Source organism: Rattus norvegicus, chromosome 10, assembly GCF_021556685.1.
Source record: "Rattus norvegicus strain SHRSP/BbbUtx chromosome 10, alternate assembly SHRSP_T2T, whole genome shotgun sequence".
NCBI lineage: Eukaryota > Metazoa > Chordata > Mammalia > Rodentia > Muridae > Rattus > Rattus norvegicus.
The window spans coordinates 18,099,311-18,124,258 of record NC_141543.1 but is presented as its reverse complement, the minus strand read 5'-3'; the positions used below and the strand labels follow the sequence as shown (position 1 = coordinate 18,124,258).

The window sequence follows — 24,948 nt, the reverse complement described above, 5'->3', positions numbered from 1 at the left end:
TTTGGGCTAATATGCACTTATCAGTTAGTGCATGCCATGTGTGTCTTTTTGTGATTGGATTACATCACTCAGGATTGTATTTTCTAGTTCAATCCATTTGCCTATGAATTTCATGAAGTCATTGTTTTTGAATGCTGAGTAGTACTCCATTATATAGATGTACTACATTTTCTGTATCCATTCTTCTGTTGAAGGGCATCTGGGTTCTTTCCAGCTTCTGGCTATTATAAATAAGGCTGCTATGAACATAGTGGAGCATGTGTCTTTGTCGTATGTTGGAGCATCTTTTGGGTATATGCCCAGGAGAGGTATATCTGGGTCCTCAGAAAGTGCAATGTCCAATTTTCTGAGGAACCTCCAGACTGATTTCCAGAGAGATTGTACCAGTTTGCAAGCCACCAACATGAGGGAGTGTTCCTCTTTCTCCACATCCTCCCCAGCATCTGCTGTGAGTTTTTTATCTTAGTTTTTCTGAGTGGTGTGACTTGGGATCTCAGGGTTGTTTTGATTTGCGTTTCCATCATGACTAAGGTTGTTGAACATTTCTTTACGTACTTCTCAGCCATTCAATATTCCTCAGCTGTGAAATCTTGCTTAGCTGTGTACACCATTTTTAATAGGGTTATTTCATCTCTGGGGTCTATCTTCTTGAGTTCTTTGTATACTTTGAATATTAGCACTGTATCAGATATAGGACTGGTAAAGATTTCCCAATCTGTTGATTGGTATTATGCCCTAATGATGGTGTTCTTTGTCTTACAGAAGCTTTGCAGTTTTATGAGGTCCCTTTTGTTGATTCTTGATATTAGAGCATAAGCCATTTTTGTTTTGTTCAAGAAATTTTCCCCAGTGCCCATATGTTGGAGACTCTTCCCTACTTTTTCTTCTATTAATTTCAGTGTATCTGGTTTGATGTGGAGGTCCTTGATCCACTTGGACTTAAGCTTTGTACAGAGTGATAAGAATGGATCATTTTTCACTTTTCTACATTCTGACCTCCACTTGAACCAGCACCAGTTGTTGAAAATGCTATCTTTCTTCCACTGGATGGTTTTAGCTCCTTTATCAAAGATCAAGTGACCATAGGTGTGTGGGTTCGTTTCTGGGTCTTCAATTCTGTTCCACTGATCTCCCTGCCTGTCTCTGTACCAATAGCATAGAGGTTTTTATGACTATTGTTCTGTAATACTGCTTGAGGTCAGGGATGGGGATTCCCCAGAAGTACTTTGATTGTCAAGTATATTATCTTCTACACCTGAGAGTCTCTCTTCTATCTCTTGTATTTTGTTGGTGATGCTTGTGTCTATGACTCCTGATCTGTTTCCTAGGTTTTCTATCTCTAGGGTTATCTCCCTTTGTGCTTTCTTTATTGTTTCTATTTCCATTTTTAGATCCTAGATGGTTTTGTTCCCTTCTTTCACCTATTTGTTTGTGTTTTCCTATAATTCTTAAAGGGATTTTTGTGTTTCCTCTTTAAGGGCTTTTGTTGCTTACCTGTGTTCTGTATTTCTTTAAGGGAGTTATTTATGTCCTTCTTAAATTTCTCCATCATCATCATAAAATTTGATTTTAAATCCAAATCTTGGTTTTCTGGCATGTTGGGATATCCATTATTTGGTATGGTGTGAGAGCTGCGTTCTGATATTGCCAAGTAGTTTTAGTTTCTGTTACTTAGGTTTTTGCTCTTGCCTCTCACCATCTGGTTAATCTCTGATGTTTGTTGGTATTGCTTTGTCTGTCTGGATCTTGTCCATCCTGTGAGCCTGTGATCTTAGGAGTGGGAATGCTCCTGGGAGACCACCTCTCTCAGGACTGCTTTTGGGTTCAAGATCTGTGGTACAGCCCCAGCTCTGGTCACAGATGGAAACCTCATGGCTCTTGTCCTAGGCTGCCCTGTAGCTCCTGAGGCCTGTGCACTCCTGATGGGTCTCTCTTTGGATAGTCAGTGGAGAGAAAGTGTAGTCCTTTCTGTATGCTGTGGGCTTAGCAGGGTGAGCACTCCTGGCAGGCCAGCTCTCTGCTGGCAGTTTTTGCATCTGAGAGCTGTGGGCCAGTGCTGGCTCTGGGTGCAGGTTGAGCCAAAGCTTATTAACACATCCTCTCTCAGTTTTCTGGAAGGAAAACAGCTTATAAATCTCTCCTTTTGCAGTGACAACCCCATGTTTAACATTTATGGCTCTCTAAGGCTTATGTGTGAGCAGAAGCGCACTTATACAGATAAAATTTTATAAAAAATAAAAATCTAGTAAAATTGCATAGCATCTTTACAAAGAATAGCTTCTGAGGTCATTACTGGTATGTGTTCTGACTCTGTGGAAACCTCTCCCAAGTTCTCTCTCTCTCTCTCTCTCTCTCTCTCTCTCTGTGTGTGTGTGTGTGTGTGTGTGTGTGTGTGTGTGTGTGTGTGTGTGTTCCAGGCTGACCTTGACCTCTGGATCATCCTTCTTCAGTCTTCCTGAGGAGACTTAGACAAGTACAAACAGACATTTAACCACTTCACCGAGCTCCTTATAATTATTTTGAAGCAGGTCATGAGGCTGTCTTATGTTTCCTCATCAGAAATTCTGATATTCCTCTTCTTGAAATTTTACTTATGAACAAATAAAACTATACAGACATGTATATGTGTAAGCATACATGTATGCTCCCAATGTGTGTGTATATTTGTGGAGTTCCATGTGTGCACCCACATGTAGAAGTCAGAGATTGGTGGAAGGTATCCTCTTTGATCTCTTTCCAATTCTGTACAAATGCAGGCTGTCTCACTGAACTCAGAGCTTGCTGACTCATCTAGTTTTCCTAATCAATTTGCCCCAGGATCTCTTCTCTGCCTCTTGCCTTTAGATTACAGGCTGGCTGTGCACTTCTTTGGTATATTTGTAAGTGCTGGGGTCTGTGGTCTTTAAATTTATACAGCCAGAACGTTACCTACTGAGCCACCTTCCAAGTTTGGAAAAGTAATGATTTTATTTGTTTTTTTCTTAAGACAGGTCTTACTTTGTAGCCCAAACTGGATTTGAATTCACAGGGACCCACTTGATGCTATTTTCCAAGTGCTGGGATTAAAGGAATGCACCACCATGGCCAACAAAACTTCTGATTTTAAACTAAGAACTTTATTGTAGAAAATTTCAAAAACACATTAAGAGCAGACAGCATAGATGTTTAAGCACATGAATACATGAATTACCTAACTTTGTTTTCCTATTTAATTTATGTGTTTATTTGTTTTGGATATGGTGTTTGAGACAGAATTTCACTGTGTAACAACTCTGGATTTCCTGAAAATCGCTTTATAGACCAGGCTAGCATAGAACTCAGAGGTTCACCTGTTTCTCTCTTCACAGTGCTGGAATTAAAGGCACCACCACTGCATAACTAGTGTTTCTATACTATTATTATTATATTATTATTTTATTTGTTTTCTTTTGTTTTATGGTGAGACATGCCTCTGTAGCCAAGACTACATAGCCATTATCATTTTTATTTTAAAAAGATAGATTTGTATGTGGTTTGCCCGCATATAAATGCTTGTACACCATGTACATGTTGAAGGAGACTAGTAGGTGGTATTAGATCTCAGATTACCTGAAACTGGTGGTAGAGATGATTGAGAAACACTATATGGGTGCTGGGAGTAGAACATGGTCCTTCTGCAGAATGAACAAATGCTCTAAAGCACTGAGCCATTTCTCCACCTTCTAATGTCTTCTTTTCCTTGTGCTGTTTTTGTTTTTATGAGACTGCATCTAGTATGGTAGATAAGGCTAGCTTGGAACATGACAGCAATCTTCTTGTCTAGATTGTGTCTGTATAAGAGGTGTAAACCAGCATATCCTAACATTCTTATTAAATATTTTCCAGGCTGAGCTGAGAAAGACTTGGCTTTTACTGTTTGACACTGACTAGAAACGAAGGACTCATCTATCAGGTTGTTTTATGTAGTCCACATCCTGAACTCAGCAGTCAATAGGACTTTTCCCAGATTCCTTCCACTCCTCCCGTATGTTTGCACTTTTTATTGTCATCTCTTAGAATTTTGCTTGTTCATGTGTCAATCAAGCAGGCAAATGTACCTAGAGAGGACAAGTCACATTGAGGATGTCTCCGTACTAGGTTTCAAAGTTCTGTCATGAATCCTCTCTGGAGAAGGGATGGGGGGATATAAATGAGGCTATTGGAGTTCCACTGAAGAGTCCTTACATTTTCAGGAGTGCACACATTACTGAGGGCTGGAAAGACACCATGACTAAGGATGTAGATTCTCTGAGCATGGGTCGCCTTCAGCCATGGAGGACTACTATACATTCTCCCATCTACTTTTCTCTCTTTGAACTTTACACTGGATATTTTACAGGTTCGAGGCTGACCCTGTAATGTGAGCGTCAGCCATAAACCATATGTGGTAAGTGATAAAATGTGAGGTAGAGAGGGCTTTCCCTCAGAAAGTGCCATAACTTCACTTTATGCTGAAAGGAAGAATGGGGACTGATTCTTCAACCCTGGTGTCTTGGATCTGTCTCATGGAGTTCTCTCTGGGATTTGGCTCCACACAGATTGCTTCATCCCTAAGTTCTGACTGCAAACTTAGATGATATATTCTATTTTTGTTGGTCAAGAGGGACCAAGAGCTAGCTTAAACAACTACTTTCTGTTGGTCTTTAATGAGATACTCAGGGACTCTATGCCCAGTGGGACTTCGTGCTGCAGTTAAAACCCGTCTAATTATCCCAGAACTCCTCTGACACTGAGGGATAGAAGGTGATCATCCACTCTTCACCTTCTAAGAACCTTCCTATAATCCTAAGACTTTCCATTCCTTAGAATAAAGAATGATATTGCCCAGAAACTCCAAGGTAAAAACAATAGAACTAGCTTGTCTAGATATTTTCAGAGTAGTAGAGAACCATGTTTTTTCTATAAAATGTGTTGCTTACTCTCTCCCAGTGAGTAGGCAGCAACAGGAGTAATAGGTCCACCATTTGGAGGTTGAGATCAATACAATAACTGGCTGCTTCTCTTTTCCTTTAAGCTTCTGAGAAGTGGGAGGAAGACTGGAAATACTACCAGATACAGGTAAGAGCAGAGTATGTGCAAGAGGCCTTTATGTTATTTCCAAACAAAACTCTGTGGAGCCAACATGAACCTAAAACTGGAATTTGTAGAGTATGTGGAAAACAGGAGTGGATCTTAATTCTGAAACTCTAATGCAGGATTAATGTGAACCTGGTTATAGCATCCAAACATGAAGATGGCCTTCTGACCTCTTCTCTTTTCTGTAGCTGGGTTCAGACACATGAGCAGCACCAACCATTCCAGTGTCTCAGTGTTCCTCCTCCTGGGACTCTCCAGTCAGCCCCAGCAGCAGCAGCTCCTCTTCCTGCTCTTCCTCACTATGTACCTGGCCACTGTCCTGGGAAACCTGATCATCATCCTGGCCATCAGTATAGACTCCCACCTGCACACCCCCATGTACTTCTTCCTCAGCAATCTGTCCTTTGTGGATGTCTGCTTCTCCTCCTCCACTGTCCCTAAAGTACTGGCCAACCATATACTTGGGAGTCAGGAAATTTCCTTCTCTGGGTGTCTCACACAGATGTATTTTCTCTCTGTGTTTGCTGATATGGACAATTTTCTGCTGGCTGTGATGGCCTATGACCGATTTGTGGCCATATGCCACCCTTTACACTACACAGAAAAGATGACCCGTCAGCTCTGTGCCCTTCTTGTTGTTGAGTCATGGGTGGCTGCCAATCTGAATGCTCTTTTACATACACTGCTCATGGCTCGACTTTCTTTCTGTGGGGACAACATCATCCCCCACTTCTTCTGTGATGCAACTCCTCTCCTGAAACTCTCCTGCTCAGACACACACCTCAATGAGCTGATGATTCTTACTGTTGCAGGGCTGATACTGTTAGCCCCATTTGTTTGTATCCTCATGTCTTATATTCTTATAGCTTGTGCTGTTGTGAGAGTTTCCTCCACAGGAGGAAGATGGAAAGCCTTCTCCACCTGTGGCTCCCACCTGACTGTGGTTTGCCTCTTCTATGGCACCATCATCGCTGTGTATTTCAACCCCGCATCCTCTCATTCAGCTGGGAGGGACATGGCATCTGCCATGATGTACACAGTGGTGACCCCCATGCTGAACCCGTTCATCTACAGCCTGAGGAACAGGGACATGAAAGGTGCTTTAAGGAAAGTGCTCACCATGAGATTTCCATCTAAGAAGTAATAGTGAATGTGTCAAGCATCAAACAGGGAACTATCATCTAAGAATCATCCATTTTTGTCCATTATCTGAAAGTTAGCTCTTGTCCTTTTTATGAAATGCATCTACACTCTCTATCAGATATAGAGACCTGGATACAAATCCTTTAGCTAAAATAAAGAAAAAAACTCTTTAACAAATGTTGTTATTTGGATTGTTATGTCAATGTTTTGGCAGAGTGCACCATGAGCACCCCTGCACAGATTTAGAGAAGCGCGAGGAGTCTCAATGGGTCAGCACTGGATAGCAAATAATGGTAAACTCAAAAGGTGTTGGAATGGGGAATTGACTCCTGCTCCAGATGGGATGTGGATTCTGAGTTGGGATAATTCTGATTGGCTCTCTTCATGACGTTTACTACAAGATTGGACTCTGAATGAACAAGCAGCAGCATCCACAGCCTATGCTATAGCCAGGGCAATGGGTGTGCTGCCATTTTGTTGGCATCAGCAGATCCTCTGCTCTTGTGCTCAGTTGTGCTTACAACGTCTTGTGCTGTCACTGTATCAGACACCTATCTGCTTCTGACATTCTTTGCAATGCTCTGTGTCCCTAGGTTCAGAGCTAGCACCCAACTGGGATTATCCGGGCCACCTCTGGTAAACCACAGCTGTTTGTTCTTTCTCACCACAGAGACCTCAGCCTGTGCTCATCTCACAGGAAGATCAGACTTGGTGGGTTGAGAAGGGAGGGTTTGGAGCTCCAGGAAACCCTACTTCTGCAGCTCATTTGGACTTATTATGTTATTCTTGTTATCTGGGTATTATATAGCATTTAACATTAAGCTGGAAATACATCAATTTAGTAAAAATGATCTGTGCCTTCTACAATTCTAGTGTGCAGACCTGTCAGTCCATCTGCCCTCTTATCCTCACTCTGTCAGTGTTTCCTTGTGTTCTCCTGCAGGTACTATTTTTTTTTTTGTTGTCACTGTTTTATTTAAGACAGAGTCTTGCTATGCAGACCTAGATGTCCTGTAAATTTCACTTATACATTGGATTTTAATTTTCATTTCATAGTAAAACTTTTATTTATTTATTTTTGGGTTCAGCAATGCTCTAACAATTTTTCTACCACAACGTATATGTCCAGCAGTATCTTATAAACAGTACAAAAACAACAATGTGCTTACATTCTATTGTCTTTAAGTGAAAGGTTGCAATGAGTATGCTAAGATAAAACATGTTGCCCAATACCTTCATATGATCAAATGTTTTATGTATTGTTGACAAAAATTATTCCTAAGAGCCCATATACATTTGTAACTAAGCAATGTGTTATAGGTCAGCAAAGTTTAAGCACGCAAGGTATTTTTCTCAGCCAGTTTCTTTTTCGAGCAGGCCGCAGTTTGTAGCTAAAAAGTAATCTTACAAAAAATCTATAAGAGCATCACAAATCTACACTTCTACATAAACATCAGTCATTTCTACTTTAAAGCCTTAAAGTACACTTCTACTCATTAACGATTTCTTATTAAATCATATCAGGAAGCAGAGGGCAAATATGGGTACAAGAAATTAAAGATCAGCTTAGTCATCAGCCCAAGTCTAGCAAGGGAGGCACATGAGCTAGTGTCTGGTATCAACTTACCCTGGCACATGAAATCACTGTAGGACTAGACATGTATCTCCCATGGAGGCCAGACAAGGCAACCCAGTTAGGGGAGCAGAATCAAGAGGCAGGCAACGGAGGGAGAGCCTGGCTCCCGTTCTTGGGGGACCTGCCAAAAAACCAAGCTGCATATCTGCTACATATTTGTGGGATGGGGTGGAGGACGATCCAGCCAATGTTTCTGTTGGCACATGATTCTCTGGAAGCCTCCCAATGTGGAGGTTACTTCACCCTGTTGGTCTTCTTGTGAAGTCTTTAATCCCCTCCAGGTCCCTTAATCTTTTCCCCAGCTCATTCACAAGACTCCCAGAGCTCTGTCTGATGTTGGCTGTGAGTCTTTGCATCTGTTTCTGTCAGTTGCTGTGAATTCAGACCCTCAGATGACAGTTAACACTAGGCTCCTATGTACAACCATTAACAGTATCACGAATGGTCATTAATTGGTACTTGTTTATGGCATGGATGTCAAGTTGGGCCAGTCATTAGTTGGCCATTCTTAGTCTGCTCCATCTTTTTTCCTGCACATCTTGTAGTAAGGACACATTTTAGGTACAGGGTTCTTTGAGTGGGATGCTGTCCTTATCCTTCAACTGGGAGTTCTGCCTGGCTAGAGGAGGTACCCACTTAAGGTTCCATATCTCCACAACTAGGAGTTCCACATAGTGTCACCTGTATACACTCCCTTGACCCTCCCTCATCCCAAGTCTCTGGCATATCCCAGAGATGTGGCCCCAACCACCTATCTACCCATTGCCGATTTCCATTCTCTTTCTCCCATGATCTCCCTACACCTCATCTCTCACTCAGCTTCCCTTCCCATCCTCTCTCCCATCCAGTTTCCTCCCTCCATCCACCTTCAATGTCCATTTAATTTCTTCTGGGTGATATTTAAGCATCCTCCCCTGGGTTTCTTCATTGTTTGGCTTCTTTGAATCTTTGGATTGTAGCATGGTTATCCTGTACTTTAGGGCTGGTATCTACTTATAAGTGAGTACATAGCATGCATATCCTTTGGGGTATGTATAGATTACCTCACTAAGGATGATCTTTTCTATTTCCATCCATTTTTCTGTGATTTTCATGATGACATTGTTTTTTATTAAAATTCAATTGTGTAAATAGACTACATTTTCATCATCCATTATTCACTCGATAGACATCTGGGACACTTCCAGCTTCTGGTTATTATGAATAAAGCTTCTATGAACATAATTGTGCAAGTGTCCATGTATTATAGTGGAGGTACATTTGCATATATGCCCAGGAGTAGTGTATCTGAGTCTTGTGGTAGAACTATTTACAGTTTTCTTGGAAAACTGCCAAATTTATTTCCAGAGGGATTATACAAGTTTGCACTCCCACCAGCCAAGGAAGAGTGTTCCCCTTGCCCCACATCCTCCCAATCATGTGCTGTCTCTCAATATTTTAATCTTTTGGCTAAAATCATTGAATTTCCCTAAGCCTATTTCAGCCATTTGAGATTTCTTTGATGAATTCTGTTTAGCTCAGTACACAATTGTGTACTTGGGTTCTTTGCTTTCTTGGTGTATTGACTTTTTGAGTTACTTACTTATTTTGAATATTAGCTCTGTCAGATGTAGGATGGGTAAAAATTTTATTTCCCATTGTGTATACTTCCATTTTGTGCTATAGATGGTGTCCTTTGCCTTACAGGACCTTTCAGTTTCATGTCAGATTTATTAATTGTTGATCTTAGTGCATAAGCTATGAGTGCTGTCTTCAAGAAGTTGTATCATGTAGCAAAATGTTACAGGAAATTTCTCTTTTCCTATCTTTTAGATTTAGTGAACCTGGTTTTATATTACGGTCTTTGACTCACTTGGAGTTGAGTATTTTTCAGGATGATAAATATGGATCTGTTTACATTTCCCCTTTTTATAGTATATTTTCTTTATTTACATTTCCAAAAACAAAAGTCTAGGGCTATATTGTTTTAGCACAAAATTCTACCAGACTTGCAAAGAAGTAACACCAATACCCTTCAAATTCTTCCACAAAATGTCAAAAATGAACATTCTGCAGTTCATTTTACTTTTTATTTTCTGTTTTTGGATATTTTCTTTATTTAAATTTCAAATGTTATACCTTTTCCCAGTTTCCCCTCCAAAAACCACCTATCCCATCCCATCCCTCCTGCCTTGATGAGGATATTACCCACCACCCAATCCCTCCCACCTTCCTGCCCTGACATTACACTACATTGGGGCATCAAGCCTTTATAGGACCAAGGATCTCTCCTCCCCTTGATGACTAACAAGGCCATCCTCTGCTACATACACTGCTGGGACTACGGATTGATCCATGTGTACCCTTTGGTTGGTAGTTTAGTCCCTGGGAGCTCTGGTGTGTCTGGTTAGTTGATATTGTTTTTCTACTAATGGGGTTGTAAACCTCCTCAATAATCTCATTCCTTTCTCTAACTCCTCCATTGGGGACCCTGATCTCAGTCCAATGTTTGGCTGCAAGCATCCGGCTCTGTATCTGTCAGGCTCAAACAGAGCCTCTCAGGAGACAGCTATATCAGGCTCCTGTCCGCATGCACCTCTTAGCATACAGAATAGTGACTGTGTGGTGACTGCATGTGGGATGGATCCCCATATGTGACAGTTTCTGGATGGCCTTTCTTTCAGTCTCTGCTTCACACTTTGTCTCCATATTTCCTCCTGTGAGTATTTTGTTTCTTCTTTTTTTTCCATTTTTAGACACTATTATCCCTTTTTTCTTTTTTCCCCTCCATCTTTATTAAATTGGGTATTCCTTATTTACATTTCAATTGCTATTCCCTTTCCCTGTTTCCGGGTCAACATTGCCCTAACCCTTCCCCTCCCCTTCTATATAGGTGTTCCCCTCCCCATCCTTCCCCTGTTACCGCCCTCCCCCCAACAATCGCGTTCACTGGGGATTCAGTCTTGGCAGGACCAAGGACTTCCCCTTCCACTGGTGTTCTTAATAGGCTATTCATGGAGATGGCATTCTTGTGAAGTCACAGACTGCAAAATGGCAACACCAGTCATTGTGGTGAGAGTCGCCAGGGGAATGAGGAGGGGCAAGGGTAACGGCTGGAGTCCAGTCTTCTCTGGTGAGCAGTAGTGCACAGAGGGTCGGAGCGCAGGCCAAGGTGGGACAGGACACACGTGGTGGTAACAAGGACTGCAGCAACGCCAGAATCTCTGATTGCAAAAGATGAGTGGGAATCTTCCATCTTCCTCCAAGGGCACAGGGATGACTCCAAGGACTCGAACCATGAGACTGAATCTTCATGCTCCCAGGATCGGCAAGTCTCAACAACAACCTCTGGCAGCTGGCATATTCCTGCAGCATCCTGTAGGAAAAACACAAACATGCCCTCTTCCCCACATAAAATACCTGAACAGGATCATGCTAATACGTGGACCTTTCTATTTCACCTAGGCAAAAGTATGCCTAGTTGTAGGGTGCCATAAACACCCAGAGTTTTCCTTGGCACCCAAATTTTAAATTTGAAATAAAAAGAGCATTATTTAAATAATTGTATAGCATACAGGGATATAACTCCCCTTTTTTATTTATTAAGATATTGTTAAGATATTATTTATTAAGATAAGTCCTCGATGATTAACACTATTACGTGATACAGGAAGAAATTGAGGACACTGAGCACTTGTATTTATAATTTGAATTGTATACCAAATTATTGTCTCCAGCATTATTGTTTTGGTGATATAAAGAATGAGATTGTTTGACTCATTGTTCCTGTGTAGGGCCTATAATCTTCCTGGTATCATTTCCCTCCCTTACTAAGGGGTCCAGGCAATCCACTGTGAGTTCTTAAATGGCCTATAAAGGAACAGTACTTAGTGCTCTTAATCACTAAGCCACCTCTCCAGCTCCTCACAAGCTTTATTTACCTAAACATTAATTAGAAATGCCAAATTCTGTAAATGTTGTCCAAATTCAGCCTTAGAAATCCCTGAGCTGGCAGGATGAGGCTGGGAGTTGAGAGTAAGCAAATGGAGTCTTCGTTTTTTTGTGAGGGTGTGCTATCAACTCCATTACCATTTTCAAAGAGCTGGGTATGAGTGTATGGTTTTCTTTAGTTGTCTGAGCCGGAGCTCTGAAAGGGCAGCGAGTTGTCAAACATTCACACTGAAATCATCACTCACAGATTTCAGGTAGAAAACTTGCCTCCCGTAAAGCATTAAGTAATTGTAGTAGTATATAAAAAAAGGAAAAAATTTTAATCAATTGTAAACCATAAGCCACACATTGGCTACAGTGTATGAATTGAAAGCTTGATTCTTTAACATTTAAAAACAGCAGCTACAGCACATAATTCAATAATCTGTGTTGAAGCAGGGGGAAACTCAAGAGAATAAACATGTGATTCAATCATATATGTATCCTTCTCATTAGATGAATGACCTATAAATACAGTAAGCACATTTTCTATGGGTTGCATGCGCAAATTTACAGGAAATACAAAAAGCATGCAAAGAGTAAAATTATCAATTTTTCCTAAAAAATTTGTATATGTGATAGGCCAAATATCAGTATTTTGTAATAACCAATTTAATTGCTGTTTGGAATAAGGTATGTTTCACCAGGTTTCTTTTTAAAATACTTCCATGACTCTAGCCTACAATTCTGTATCAACACAACAAAAGCTTTATCTCCAATGAGGATATCAAACAAAGGCTTAAGTCCTCTGGTAAGGTACTTAGCCAATTAACATATCCTTAGAAGCTTAAAATTAGTTTCAAATATTAAAAAGGAATATTGAATCTTTTCTGGAGCAACAGCTACTCCCCAAATATTAAAGTTCATTGTGGGAGTAAAGGTTTGTACTAAAATTTCCATATACACTGAAAGATTCAAAGTTCTAACTTTTTACATTGAAGAAGCAACAAAATTACATAATACAAAGCTATTAGCCATTCTTTTGTAAAATTTTTTAAGGATAGCATTTCATGGGCTCTCTAAAATTATAAGCAAGCTTACTAAATGAAAACTCCTCACAATCGCCAGGACATTGAAAGATAGAGTTTTAAATTAGCTCAAAACTCAGCAACAGGATCTGACTCAGGAAGACAGATTGTTAAAAATGCAGGAGAACTGGTACAGACTCATCGACACTTCGATTATCACCGGATGAGAGTAAATAAGTAATGGGTTTTGTTCTGCCCCGGTGATGTTTGTTCAAGCCCTCATTGTGCCCTCCAGCCATTGTGTCCTGCAGAGAGTATTCCAGGAAATTGGCTGGCCAAGCCTAACTAGATGTGTTTCAGATGCAGATGCCTCATCAACTCTGACAAACATTTACCCTAAAGGACAATCAAGATCTGTTCTCAGGAGAATGCTTGACCTTTCCCCTCATTTAAACCCTAGAGTCTTAAGAACAATCCCGTGACTTTGAGAGTTTCCTCTTGTGACATTTTTGGTATTTCCTTTTGACATCCCCTCATCTCCTGGAGCTTGTGACTTCTTTCTTTAAAAAGCCCTTCTCCCAGCAACTCGGGGTCGACACCTCTGTCTCCTGCGTGGGATACGTGTCGGCCCAGAGATCTCCGTTATAGGTCTCCGTAATAAACCTCACCTTTGTGTATTACATCCAAAATGGTCTCTCTGTGTCTGGGGTCCGCGATTTCCCAAGACTTGAGTAAGGGTCTCCCTTTGGGGATCTTTCACATAAACTGCATAAAAACAATCCTCTAAATCTATCTTGAAATGGCAGCTGGAGTAAGCAAACAGGCTATAATGTTCTCACAAGTTCTAAAACCTCATCAGTCCTTCGTAATTCCTGTAACAATCTCTACCTGTTTGATTTTTTTTTAAATTACAAATAAGTTTGAGTTAGTCAATGTAACACTAGCAATCCTTAACCACAACCTTTAAGTTCTCCTCATAACACCAGAGCACAATCACGACTTCAGAAAGCAAAACTCAATCTCTAACAAACAATCTAGCCTCCAAAATCCAGTCTCCAAAACACTGAGTCTATCCTTCATGCTATAAAGTTCGACTGCCAATTCCTACATATGAATACACGATAGTGTGGTCTCCAATACATCAACAAAGAGACATTGCCCTAAATTCTTTTAGAAGCCTGGTTTCTAGGATAAGAGTTCCATAAAAATATTATCTCAATTTAGACCTGTTCCCTTAGGTTGGCTCATGCCACATGTTGTCTAGAATGACTCTATCCAAATGACCAGTTTTAATCCAACTTTCTGTTACCAATGTTACATTTTTTTAACCATATCCAATAACTTAAAAGCCAATAGTTCATAACTAAGGCATGTAGAGCATATTTATACATTTAAAGCCAATCAGAAACAAAAATGAAGTGGCTACACATATCTTTAATATTTAGACCAAACACCATTTTTACTTTTTCTAGCTGTAATTTTAAGAGAAGCACCTTGTCACCTGCTAAGTCCAGTAATAAGTCAGGGATTTTTCTAAGAGAAACAGCCATCAGCTCCCTACCATAGAAACTGAGGAGCTGCTGGCGCCTTGAAGATCAGCTCATGCAGACGCTCACCCCGGGCAGCTTCTCCAGATGACCTATGCTCCTAGCTACAGGTGCAGGGCTCCAAAGGCCGATTGAAACTGTTTTTTATTCATTTGTTCCTTTTTTGAAATGTGTTAAAACCAAATCAAGGTGTGAATGACCAGCAGATAAAGTTTTTTAACTATTTTTTCTTTTGAACATGAAACATAAAACATTTAAGCAATGAGAAACAAAAACCATAGACATAAACTGACAGACACGGACAGCTGGGTACACCAAGGACAGACAATAGACATAGAAGGAAAAATCTAGATGGTATCCCACCAAAGGGACCCAGATATCCTACCTATGGAACTCAGAACCAGAAATAAGCATTTCTCCAATAGGAGCTAGCAGAGAGGCAGGACGTCTCCTGCCTTCCTTCTGTTTCTAGGAGAGCTCTGAAAAAGTTTTTCTCTTTCTCCAAAGCATCTGCGGAGAGTCCGGGAGGACTGTTTTTCCCAAACCCATTCATTCTCTCTCATGTCTAGGGTATAAACTATCTCTAGTCAGGATCCAAAGACTAAAACATAACTCTAAAAGAAGTCATATGCAAAAACACTTTACTGTTAACTTGTCCTTTTTTTATTACAAGTTTTACTCATGCTGGCCCAAATCACCTAGGCCTTTTCTAGTCATCTTACCCCAATACGTCCCTGCTTCCTCACTGGCCAGCCTTCCAGGATGTCCCGTCAGAAATATTCTCTTCTCCGATCTCAGTGGAACCTCCAGTTGTCGATGCCCACACCGACATGACCCCGAGAATTGGGCATAAGTCTGCGGAATTAAAAAAACATACACACACAGGTTACTCATGTTAAGCAAGAAAAGGAAGGGGGCTCCTGTAGCTTTATTCACCAAATATATATACCCCAAGTTTACCAGGTGGAAAAGGTCTGGGAAGCACAGTGGGAAACCCCAGCTCAAGACTTCGGTAACAAAAGAGTGAATTTACTAGGGAGAAATCCTGGAAGACCAGCCTAAATCTCAAAAACAAAAGACTGGGAAGACAAAAGACAGGAATGGATTGACCATTGCCCTGGTGTGGGTGTGTCAGTATCCGGCCAGACTGCTCCTTTGTTAGGAACAGGCTTCCACATGCATCAGCAGGGCTCAGCAGGGGTCAAACCCTGCAAGAGACCCAGAAGGGTCTGGCAAGGGTGGTGAAACATTGCAGGGAACCCAGGAGGCTCTGACATGTTTGATTGTGTTTTCTGGTAATTCTTTCAGGGATTTTTGTGATTCCTCTCTATAGGCTTCTACTTGTTTATTTATGTTTTCCTCTGTTTCTCTAAGGGAGTTCTTTATGTCTTTCTTGAAGTTCTCCATCATAATGATCAAATGTGATTTAAAATCAAGATCTTGCTTTTCTAGGGTGTTTGGATATTCAGTGTTTACTTTGGTGGGAGAATTGGGCTCTGATGATGCCAGGTAGTCTTGGTTTCTGTTGCTTGGGTTCCTGCGCTTGCCTCTTGCCATCAGGTTGTCTCTGGTCTTACCTTGTTCTGCTATTTCTGACAGTGGCTAGACCATCCTGTAGGCCTGTGTGTCAGGAGTACTGTAGACCAGTTTTCCTGTTTTCTTTCAGCCAATTATGGGCACAGAATGTTCTGCTTTCAGGCGTGTAGTCTTTACTGTCTACTTGTCTTTAGCTGCACCTGTGGGCATGTGTCCTGAGTCCACCAAGAATGTCATTTGGAGCTGAAGTCACTCCTGGGGGGCTGTGTTTCAGCTCTCCATGAGGGAGGCAACCAGAAGGGCCTGCCCCACCTTTTCCCCGCCTTTTCTCGGGCCCCTGTGCACAGAGGTCCCAGATGGCATTAGGTGTTTTCCTCTAGAGTCAGAAATGTGGTCAGAGTGTAGTCTCTTCTGGATTTCCAGGCATTTCTGCCCTTCTGAAGGTTTAGCTCTCCCTCCCATGGAATTGGGTGCAGGGAGCTGTTGACCGGGTCCCTTCAGATCTGGGTGGTGTCTGGACTGCAGGGGACCTGCCGTTTGAGTGCCCCTATCTTCCTGTTCCCAGAGTCCTTATACAGTTTCCTCTTGGGCCAGGGATGTGGGCAAAGGTGGGCAGTATTGGCGGTCTCTCCCACTCTGCAGTCTCAGGAGTGCCCACCTATCTGGGCAGTGAACTAACTCTCTCTCTCTCTCTCTCTCTCTCTCAGGGTTTACATGCTAACATTCTTATCAACTACTTCCCAAGCTTAGCTGAGAAAGAATTGGCTTTTACTGTTTGATACTGACTGGGAATGAAGGCCTCATCTCTCCAGTCATTAAAAGTGCCCTGAATCCTGAAATCAATAGCAAGTAGGACTTTTCCCAGTTTCCTTTCACAATTCTGTGTTTTTTTAGTTTTTGTTGTCATCTCTCAGAATTTTGCTTATTCATCTGTAAATCAAGTGGGAAAATGTTATAAGCTTCTGGAGGTACATAGACAGGACAAGAAACACTGAGGATGTCCCCATGCTAGGTTTTGAAGTCCTGCCATGAATCATCTCTGGGAAAGGGATGGGGAGTATATAGGAAGCTGTTGGAGATGCACTCAAGAGTCTATAGATTTTGAGAAGTGCACACATCATTGTGGGCTGGGAAAACACCATGCCCAAGGATGTGGGTTCCCTGAGCACAAGACACCTTCAGACATGGAGGACTGTGCACTTTTTGATCAAGCTGTCCTATCCTTGAACTTTACACTGTATATTTTATAGGATCAAACCTGACCTTGTAAAGCCAGTTACTCCCAGGGTTGTCTATAAGCAAATGATCCATAAGCACCATGTGGAAAATTATCAAATGTGAGAAAGAGAGAACTTTCCCTCAAATGGTGCTATAATGTCATTTTCTGTGCTGAGGGAAAGAAGATGGAAATTAATTTTTCAAACCTACAGGCTTAGATCAGTCTCAGGGAATTCTCCCTGGGACTTTACTCCACACAGATTGCTTCATCCGCAAGTGCTGACTGAGAACCTAGATGATATATTCCGCACTGGTTGGTCAAGAGGGACTAAGAGCAGGCTTACATAGCTACTTTCTGCTGGTCTTTAATGAGATGCTTGGGGACTCTATCCACAGAGGGAATTTATGCTACAGTAAATATCTATAAAATTCTCCCGGACATCCTTCTGACATGGAGGTCTGGGACAGTGATCATCCACTCCTCACCTACTCAGAAACTAACCATATTCCCAAGATTTTCTAATCCTTAGAAAAGAAAGCCATTGCCCAACAACTCCAAGGTAAAGTAATAGAACTGGCATTTCCAGGTATGTTCAGAGTGGTAGAGATGTCAATGTTACTTCTACAAGTGCTGCACACTCTCTCCCATAGAGGTGGCAGCAGCAAGAGTCACAGGACCACCAGTAAGAGCTTGAGAACAATAAAATAACTGGCTGCTTCTCTTTTACTTTGAGCTTCTAAGGAGTGGGAGGAAGACAGTACATGTTATCAGATACTGGTAAGAGTGCTGTATGTGCATGAATGCTTGTATGTTACTTCCAATAAGATTAAATGGTTCACTCTGGGGAAGCAACACAACCTAAAACTGGGATTTGTAAATTGAGATTGTGGAAAATAGAGTGGATCTTAATTCAGAAACCGTAATGCAGGATTAATGTGAACCTGGTTGTAACATCCAAATCTGAAGATGGCCTTCTGACCTCTGCATCTTCATTCTGTAGCTGGGCTCAGACACATGAGCAGCACCAACGAGTCGAGCATCTCAGAGTTCCTCCTCCTGGGACTCTCCAGGCAGCCCCAGCAGCAGCAGCTCCTCTTCCTGCTCTTCCTCACCATGTACCTGGCCACTGTCCTGGGAAACCTGCTCATCATCCTGGCCATCGGCACAGAATCCCGCCTGCACACCCCCATGTACTTCTTCCTCAGCAACCTGTCTTTTGTGGATGTCTGCTTCTCCTCCACAATTGTCCCCAAGGTATTGGCCATCTACATACTTGGGAGTCAGATCATTTCTTTCTCTGGATGTCTCACTCAGCTCTATTTTCTCTGTGTGTTTGCTGATATGGACAATTTTCTGTTAGCTTTGATGGCCTATGACCGATTTGTGGCCATATGCCACCCTTTACACTACAGAACAAAGATAACCCATCAGCTCTGTGCCCTTCTTGTTGTGGGGTCATGGATCATAGCCAATCTCAACTGTCTGTTGCACATACTGCTCATGGCTCCACTCTCCTTCTGTGGAAACAACATGATCCCCCACTTCTTCTGTGATGCAACTCCCCTTCTGAAACTCTCCTGCTCAGACACACATCTCAACGAGCTGATGATTCATACAGAGGGAGCTGTGATCATGGTCACCCCATTTGTCTGCATCCTGATCTCCTACATGCACATCACCTGTGCTGTCCTAAGATTCTCATCCCTTAGGGGAGGATGGAAAGCCTTCTCCACCTGTGGATCCCACTTGGCTGCGGTCTGCCTCTTCTATGGCACCATCATCGCTGAGTATTTCTCTTCTTCATCCTCTCACTCAGCTGGGAGGGATATAGTAGGTGCCATAATGTATACAGTGGTGACCCCAATGCTGAACCCTTTCATCTACAGCCTGAGAAACAGGGATATGAAAGGGGCTTTAAGGAAAGTGCTCACCATGAGATTTCCATCAAGGCAGTAATATTGAAAGTGTTGGACATCACAGAGGGAGCTATTGTCTAAGAATGTTTCATGTTGGGGTTGGGGGTTTAGCTCGGTGGTAGAGCGCTTGCCTAGCAAGCGCAAGGTTCTGGGTTCAGTCCCCAGCTCCGAAAAAAAAAAAAAGAAAAAAAAAGAAAAAAGAAGAAGAGTGTTTCATGTTTTGTCAATTATCTGAAATTTAGTACTTGTCTATTGTAAGAAAAATATCTATTGCCTCTATCAGATACAGAACACAGGATAAAAACCCTTCAGCTAAAAGAATGAAAAACCCTTTAACAAATGTCGATTACTTGGCAAAATGCCATGAGAACCTCTGCACAATTTTGGGCATGTGTGAGGAGACTCAATGGGACAACACTGGAAAGCAAGTAATGGTAAGCTCAAAACTGGGTTGGGTGTTCGAATTGACTCCTGCTCCAGATGGGATGTGGTTTCTGAGTTGGGATAATTCTGAATGATTCTCTTCATGATGTTCACTACAAGACTGAGCTCTGACTGGGCAAACAGCAGCATCCACTGCCTATGCCATATTCAGGGCAATGGCGTGCTGTTATTTTGTTGGCATCAGCAGTTCCTCTGTTCTTGTGTTCAGTTGTGCTTACAACATCTTGTGCTGTCACTGTGTCAGACACCTATCTGTTTCTGACATTCTTTGCAATGCTCTGTGTCCTTTGACAGAGTGCCAACACCCAATTGGGAGTCTCTGGTCCACCTCTGGAAAACCACAGAGATTTGTTCTTTCTCACCACAGAGACCTCAGCTTGAGCCAATCTCATAGGAAGATCAGACTTGGTGGTTTGAGAAGGGAGGGTTTGGAGCTCCAGAAAACCCTACTTCTGCAGCTCATTTGGACTTATGATGTTATTTTGATGTCTTGGAATTATATAGCATCTAACATTAAGCTCCAAGTATGCCAATTTAATAAAAATGATCTGTGTCTTCTACAGTTCTAGTGGGCAGATCTGTCAGTCTCTGAGGCCTCTTTCCCTGCCTCTGTCAGTGTTTGCTGGTGTTTTCATGTAGCAACTATCTTGTTGTTGTTTGGTTTGAGACAGAGTCTCGCTGTACAGGCCTGACTGTCCTAAAGATCTGATTTTGCAAAAAAAACCTTATGAGCTTTCAATGTTCATTTCATAGTATAACATTTAAAGTTACTAACTATAACTTAGCTTTGTTGATCTTGTGTATTTCTAAGACTTTTCTTTTTAAATTGTAATGAAAATATTCATTCCTTTTATTTTTGTCTTTTTGTTTTTCTGTTTCTTTCTGTTTCACTTTCTTTGTCTGATTTTCTTACTGTTTCTCTCATCCTCTTTATCTCCCTCCCTCCCTTCCTCACTTTCTTTCTTTTCTCCTTTCTTTCTTTCATACACACCAAGTTTAACGTGTGCAGACATATGCTCCAATGTGTTTCCTTCCACTGGGCTGTCTCTTCCTTTCCTAGTGGATAATATTTATCAAGAGCTCTGTAGCACAGAAGCAATCAGTGAGACTTCATATCCACTTGTTCTGCTGCTTGTATCTAGCTTCTGCTTACACCTCTCATATATGTTCTCACTCTACTGTAAGTGTGTGTGTGTGTGTGTGTGTGTGTGTGTGTGTGTGTGTGTGCAGCTTAGCCTGGAAGATATCAACCACCTCTAGATCTTACATTCTTTATGGTTAAAAATAGTAGGACTTAAGAAATGTATAAATTATTTTTCACAAAGAAATGTGAGACATCTACATACATTATTTTTAAAAGCAGTTCCTCCACTCCTTCTTGTCTTTTCCCAGTAGAGTCCTGTTCTGTATGTATCCGGCAGCACTGCCTGCCTTCAGCCACCCTCCATTGTCCTTGACTGTTCCTTCCTCTGTGGGCCTCAATTGCACTGTCCCTCCTTCTGTCTTCTGGTTTGCTCACTCTTTGTTCTTCCAGTGCAAGTCTGCTGAGGGCCCTGATGAGCTGTGTACTTTATCAGGATCTCCCTGATCCCCTAACCACCACCTGATCCCTGCTTTTCTCCCATTTCATCTTTCCTGATTTTCATCTTTTCTCTGTCTGCAGTGGCATTTTTCTCAAACTTTCTGTTAGTTCTGTTTTACACTTGCTTGTTTGTTGATTGTTTACTGTGCATGTTTTCTGTGCAGGGAACATGTCTGCCAGGATCGTCTACATACTGAATTCCAGACAGTGGGACTGTATGAAGATGCTGTTTTGGGAAAAGAGAGGGGGAGAAGGAGAGGGAGAAAGACAGACAGATAGGCAGAGAGAGAGTGTGGCAGAGAGAGAGAGAGAGAGAGAGAGAGAGAGAGAGAGAGAGAGAGAGAGAGAGAGAGAGCGAGCATTATAGCAGTAAATAACAATGTCACAATATTGATGGTGCAGATAGGGAAAAACTCTTTGAAGCCACAGAAAACCAATGCTACTACTCATTTGAGCTGATGATTTATCTTCTTGTGAACAGGTGTGACACACAATATTAAAGCAGAAAGATGGTTAATTAAGAGGGAAATGCCTTCTACAATCCCAGTATCCAGCATGTCAGTCACTTACACTTTTTATCCATTTCTGTCAAAACTCTGTTAATAGTCTCAGATAATTTTACTCAAATAGTAGTCTACATCTAAGCCTTCAACAGTTACTAGATAAAACAGACTTGCAAAATTACTGTAAGTCTTCATACTCTCATTTTTATTGATTTTTTTGTTTGTCTACCTCTTAACAAATCTATTTCTCTTTTAAAACATGAAAATGTAGCTTGTACTTTGAAATTTCTTTTGAAAATAACTAATAAAGCTGACTTGGTATCACAGCCTTATAGTACGAGCACCAGGGGGCTGAGGGAGGAGGATCACAAGTTTGTGGCCAGACTAGGTTATATTATGGGTTCCATGTCATAGGTTACACTGTGAAATTCTGTCTTTATCAACAACAACAACAACAAAAAGAAAACAAAAGGAAATAAATTTGAAACACAAAATATTTTCTCCCTAACATTTCTTTGTTTGTTTGTTTTTTATTTATTTTTATTGGGTTTTTATTTACATTTCAAATGTTATTCCATATCCTGGCGTCACATCCCTAATCCCCCTATCGCATCCCACCTCCCCCTTCTTCTATGAGGGTGTTCCCCCACCCAACCATCCAAAACCTTCAGCATCCCTTCCCAGACATTTCCCTATACTTGGGGGGGGGGGTTCAGCCTTGGCAGGACCAAGGAGTTCTCCTCCCATTGGTGCCCAACAAGGCCATCCTCTGCTACATATGCAGTTGGAACCATGGGTCTGTCCATGTGTACTCTTTGAATAGTGGGTTAGTCACAGGGAGCTCTGATTGGTTGGTATTGTTTTTCTTATGGGGCTGCAAGTCCCTTCAGCTCTTTCAAGCCTTTCTCTAACTCCTCCAATGGGGACCCTGTTCTCAGTTCAATGGTTGATTGCAAGCATTCACCTCTGTATTTGTCATTTGTCATGCTCTGGCAGAACCTTTCAGTAGATAACTATATCAGTCTCCCGTCAGCATGTACTTTTTGGCATCAGCAATATTGTCTGCATTTGGTGGCTGTATGTGTAATGGCTGAATCCCCAGGTGGGGCAGGCTCTGAATGGCCTTTCCTTCAGTCTCTGCTCCAATAATTGTCTCTATATCTCCTGCAATGAATATTTTTATTCCCCCTTTTAAGAAGGACTTTAAGCATATGTACTTTGTTGCCCTTCTTTTTGAGCTTCATGTGGTCTGTGGATTGTATCTTGGGTAATCCAAGCTTTTAGGCTAATGTCCCCCTATCAGTGAGTGCATAACATGTATTTTTTTTGTGATTGGGTTACCTCACTCAGAATGGTATTTTTTAGTTTCATTCATCTGCCTATGAATTTCATGAAGTAATTGTTTTTAGTAGCTGAGTAGTGCTCCATTGTGCAAATGTACCACATTTTCTGTATCCATTGCTCTGTTGTACCTCCTCATCTTTTATTTTCAGCAGATTGAATATGACTCCTGACTGTGTTCGCAATAAAAATGTAAATCTAATTCTATCAAATGAGCTTCCTATATTCATAGATCATTTTTAAATGAGGTTACAGTCAGTATTTTTTCATAAGTCATTTCCCCCTTTCTCTCACCTAAGAATCCTTAATGTAAGTATTTGGGCTGAATCACCAGCATTCATTTTTTTTCCTGATTTATTTCCTTTTCTTCAACTTCTAAAATGTCTATATGATTATTTGAAAATTTGCCTATTACTTATTGATCTGTTCAAAGTTGTAGAGCCCATTTTGTGAACACCTTATATCCATTGATTACTTTCCAAGTCAGAATTTCCATTTAACTTTTTTCCATAATTTTTGGATCTTTATTCCCTATTTGATTTGACATTGTTTTCATATTTTTGTTTACTTCTTCAATATTGTTCACATTTCCATCTGCCAACATTGTACAGTGGCTACTTGGGGATATTTTGTTAAACATGGCCTTCTGCTCTTGCCAGGGGACATATCTCTTGCTAGTTCTTCTGCTGTAAAGAAGGTCATACATATATATCAATATAAAGGCCTGTTTCTTTGCAATCTTTCATTTTGTTGTAAAAAGCTGGATATTTTGGAAATATATCATTGCATATTGAGGTTCTTGTTCCCCCTGCTGTGTTTGTTCTTGTTTATTGTTGGCTGGGTTATTGTTGGCAGTCTATCCTTCTGACACTGTGAATCCTCTGATGAGGATCTTCACATAAAACAACTTTCAGTCAGCCTGTCATCAGCCTGGCATGGCTCAAAAGTTAGTAAAACTCTCTTCCACTTTGTTGACCACAGAGCTGATGAACTTTACACCACAATGACTTACTATGTTGTTAGAAATAAAGTGCACTTAAGCATCTGATCTAGAATGAAGGCTCAGAGGTAAGAGCAGTGATCACTTTTTCAAAGGACCTTGGTTTTATTCCCAGCACCTACATTGCCAGTCACAACCATCAGGAAAACTATATCCAAGAGATTCTGACATCCTCTTCTGCTCTCTGTGGGCAAGAGGCATGCATGTGATGCACATACATGCATGCAAGACAAACACTCACAAAGGGGTCTGTGTGACCTCTTCATGAGCCCAAGGCCAGCAAAGCAACAATCCAAGGAAGATTTTTTTCTTTTTCTTTTATTGGATACTTTATGTATTTACATTTAAAATGTTATCCCTCTTTCCCCGCTCTCCATTCAGGCCTCCCCCACTTCCCTCTGCTTTTATGAACTAGTACCCATTCCCATCTACCTGTATAACTCACTCATAGCTATATCAACACTCTGGCTTTTTGCTACACTAGGGAAACAAGCCTTTACAGGACCATGAGCTTCTCTTCATATGAATGCCAGACAATGCCATCCTCTGCTTCATGTGCTGCTGGAGCCATGGATCCCTCCATGTGTACTAATGGGTTAGTGGTTTAGTACCCAGGAGCTCTGGGGTACTTGTTGGTTGATATTGTTGTTCTTCCTATGGGGTTGCAAACCCCCCTCAGCTCCTTCAGTCTTTTATCTAACTCCTTCATTGGGGTCTTTGTATTAAGTCTGATAGTTAGCTGCAAGCACCCTCATCTGTATCAGTAAGTCTCTGGAAGAGCTTCTCAGAAGACAGCTATATCAATCAGGTTCCTGACATCATGCCCTTCTTGGCATGCACAACAGTGTCTGGGTTCGGTGACTGCATATGGCCCGAATCCCCAGGTGGGGCAATCTCTGGATCACATTTCCTTCAGACCCTGCTCTACCAATTCTCTCTGTATTTTCTGCCATGAGTATTTTGTTCCCCCATCTATGGAGGACTGAAGCATCAACATTTTGGTCTTCCTTCTTCTTGAACTTTAAATTGTTGAATATTCCCAGCTTTGGG

General features: G+C 41.4%; 2 protein-coding genes across 3 annotated transcripts; both read left to right on the top strand.

The window, feature by feature from the left end:
- Window positions 1-5,296: 5,296 nt before the first annotated feature.
- Window positions 5,297-8,385, top strand: Or1f19e (olfactory receptor family 1 subfamily F member 19E). Of its 2 annotated transcripts, XM_087573510.1 has the most exons (2): window positions 5,297-6,205; window positions 8,356-8,385. In XM_087573510.1, the coding sequence occupies exons 1-2, from the start codon at window positions 5,297-5,299 to the stop codon at window positions 8,383-8,385; spliced, it is 939 nt and encodes a 312-aa protein (XP_087429636.1).
- Window positions 8,386-18,126: 9,741 nt separating this feature from the next.
- Window positions 18,127-19,068, top strand: Or1f20d (olfactory receptor family 1 subfamily F member 20D). The gene is given in 1 exon segment (NM_001000494.1): window positions 18,127-19,068. A coding segment is annotated over 1 exon segment (942 nt).
- The last annotated feature ends 5,880 nt before the right edge of the window (window positions 19,069-24,948 follow it).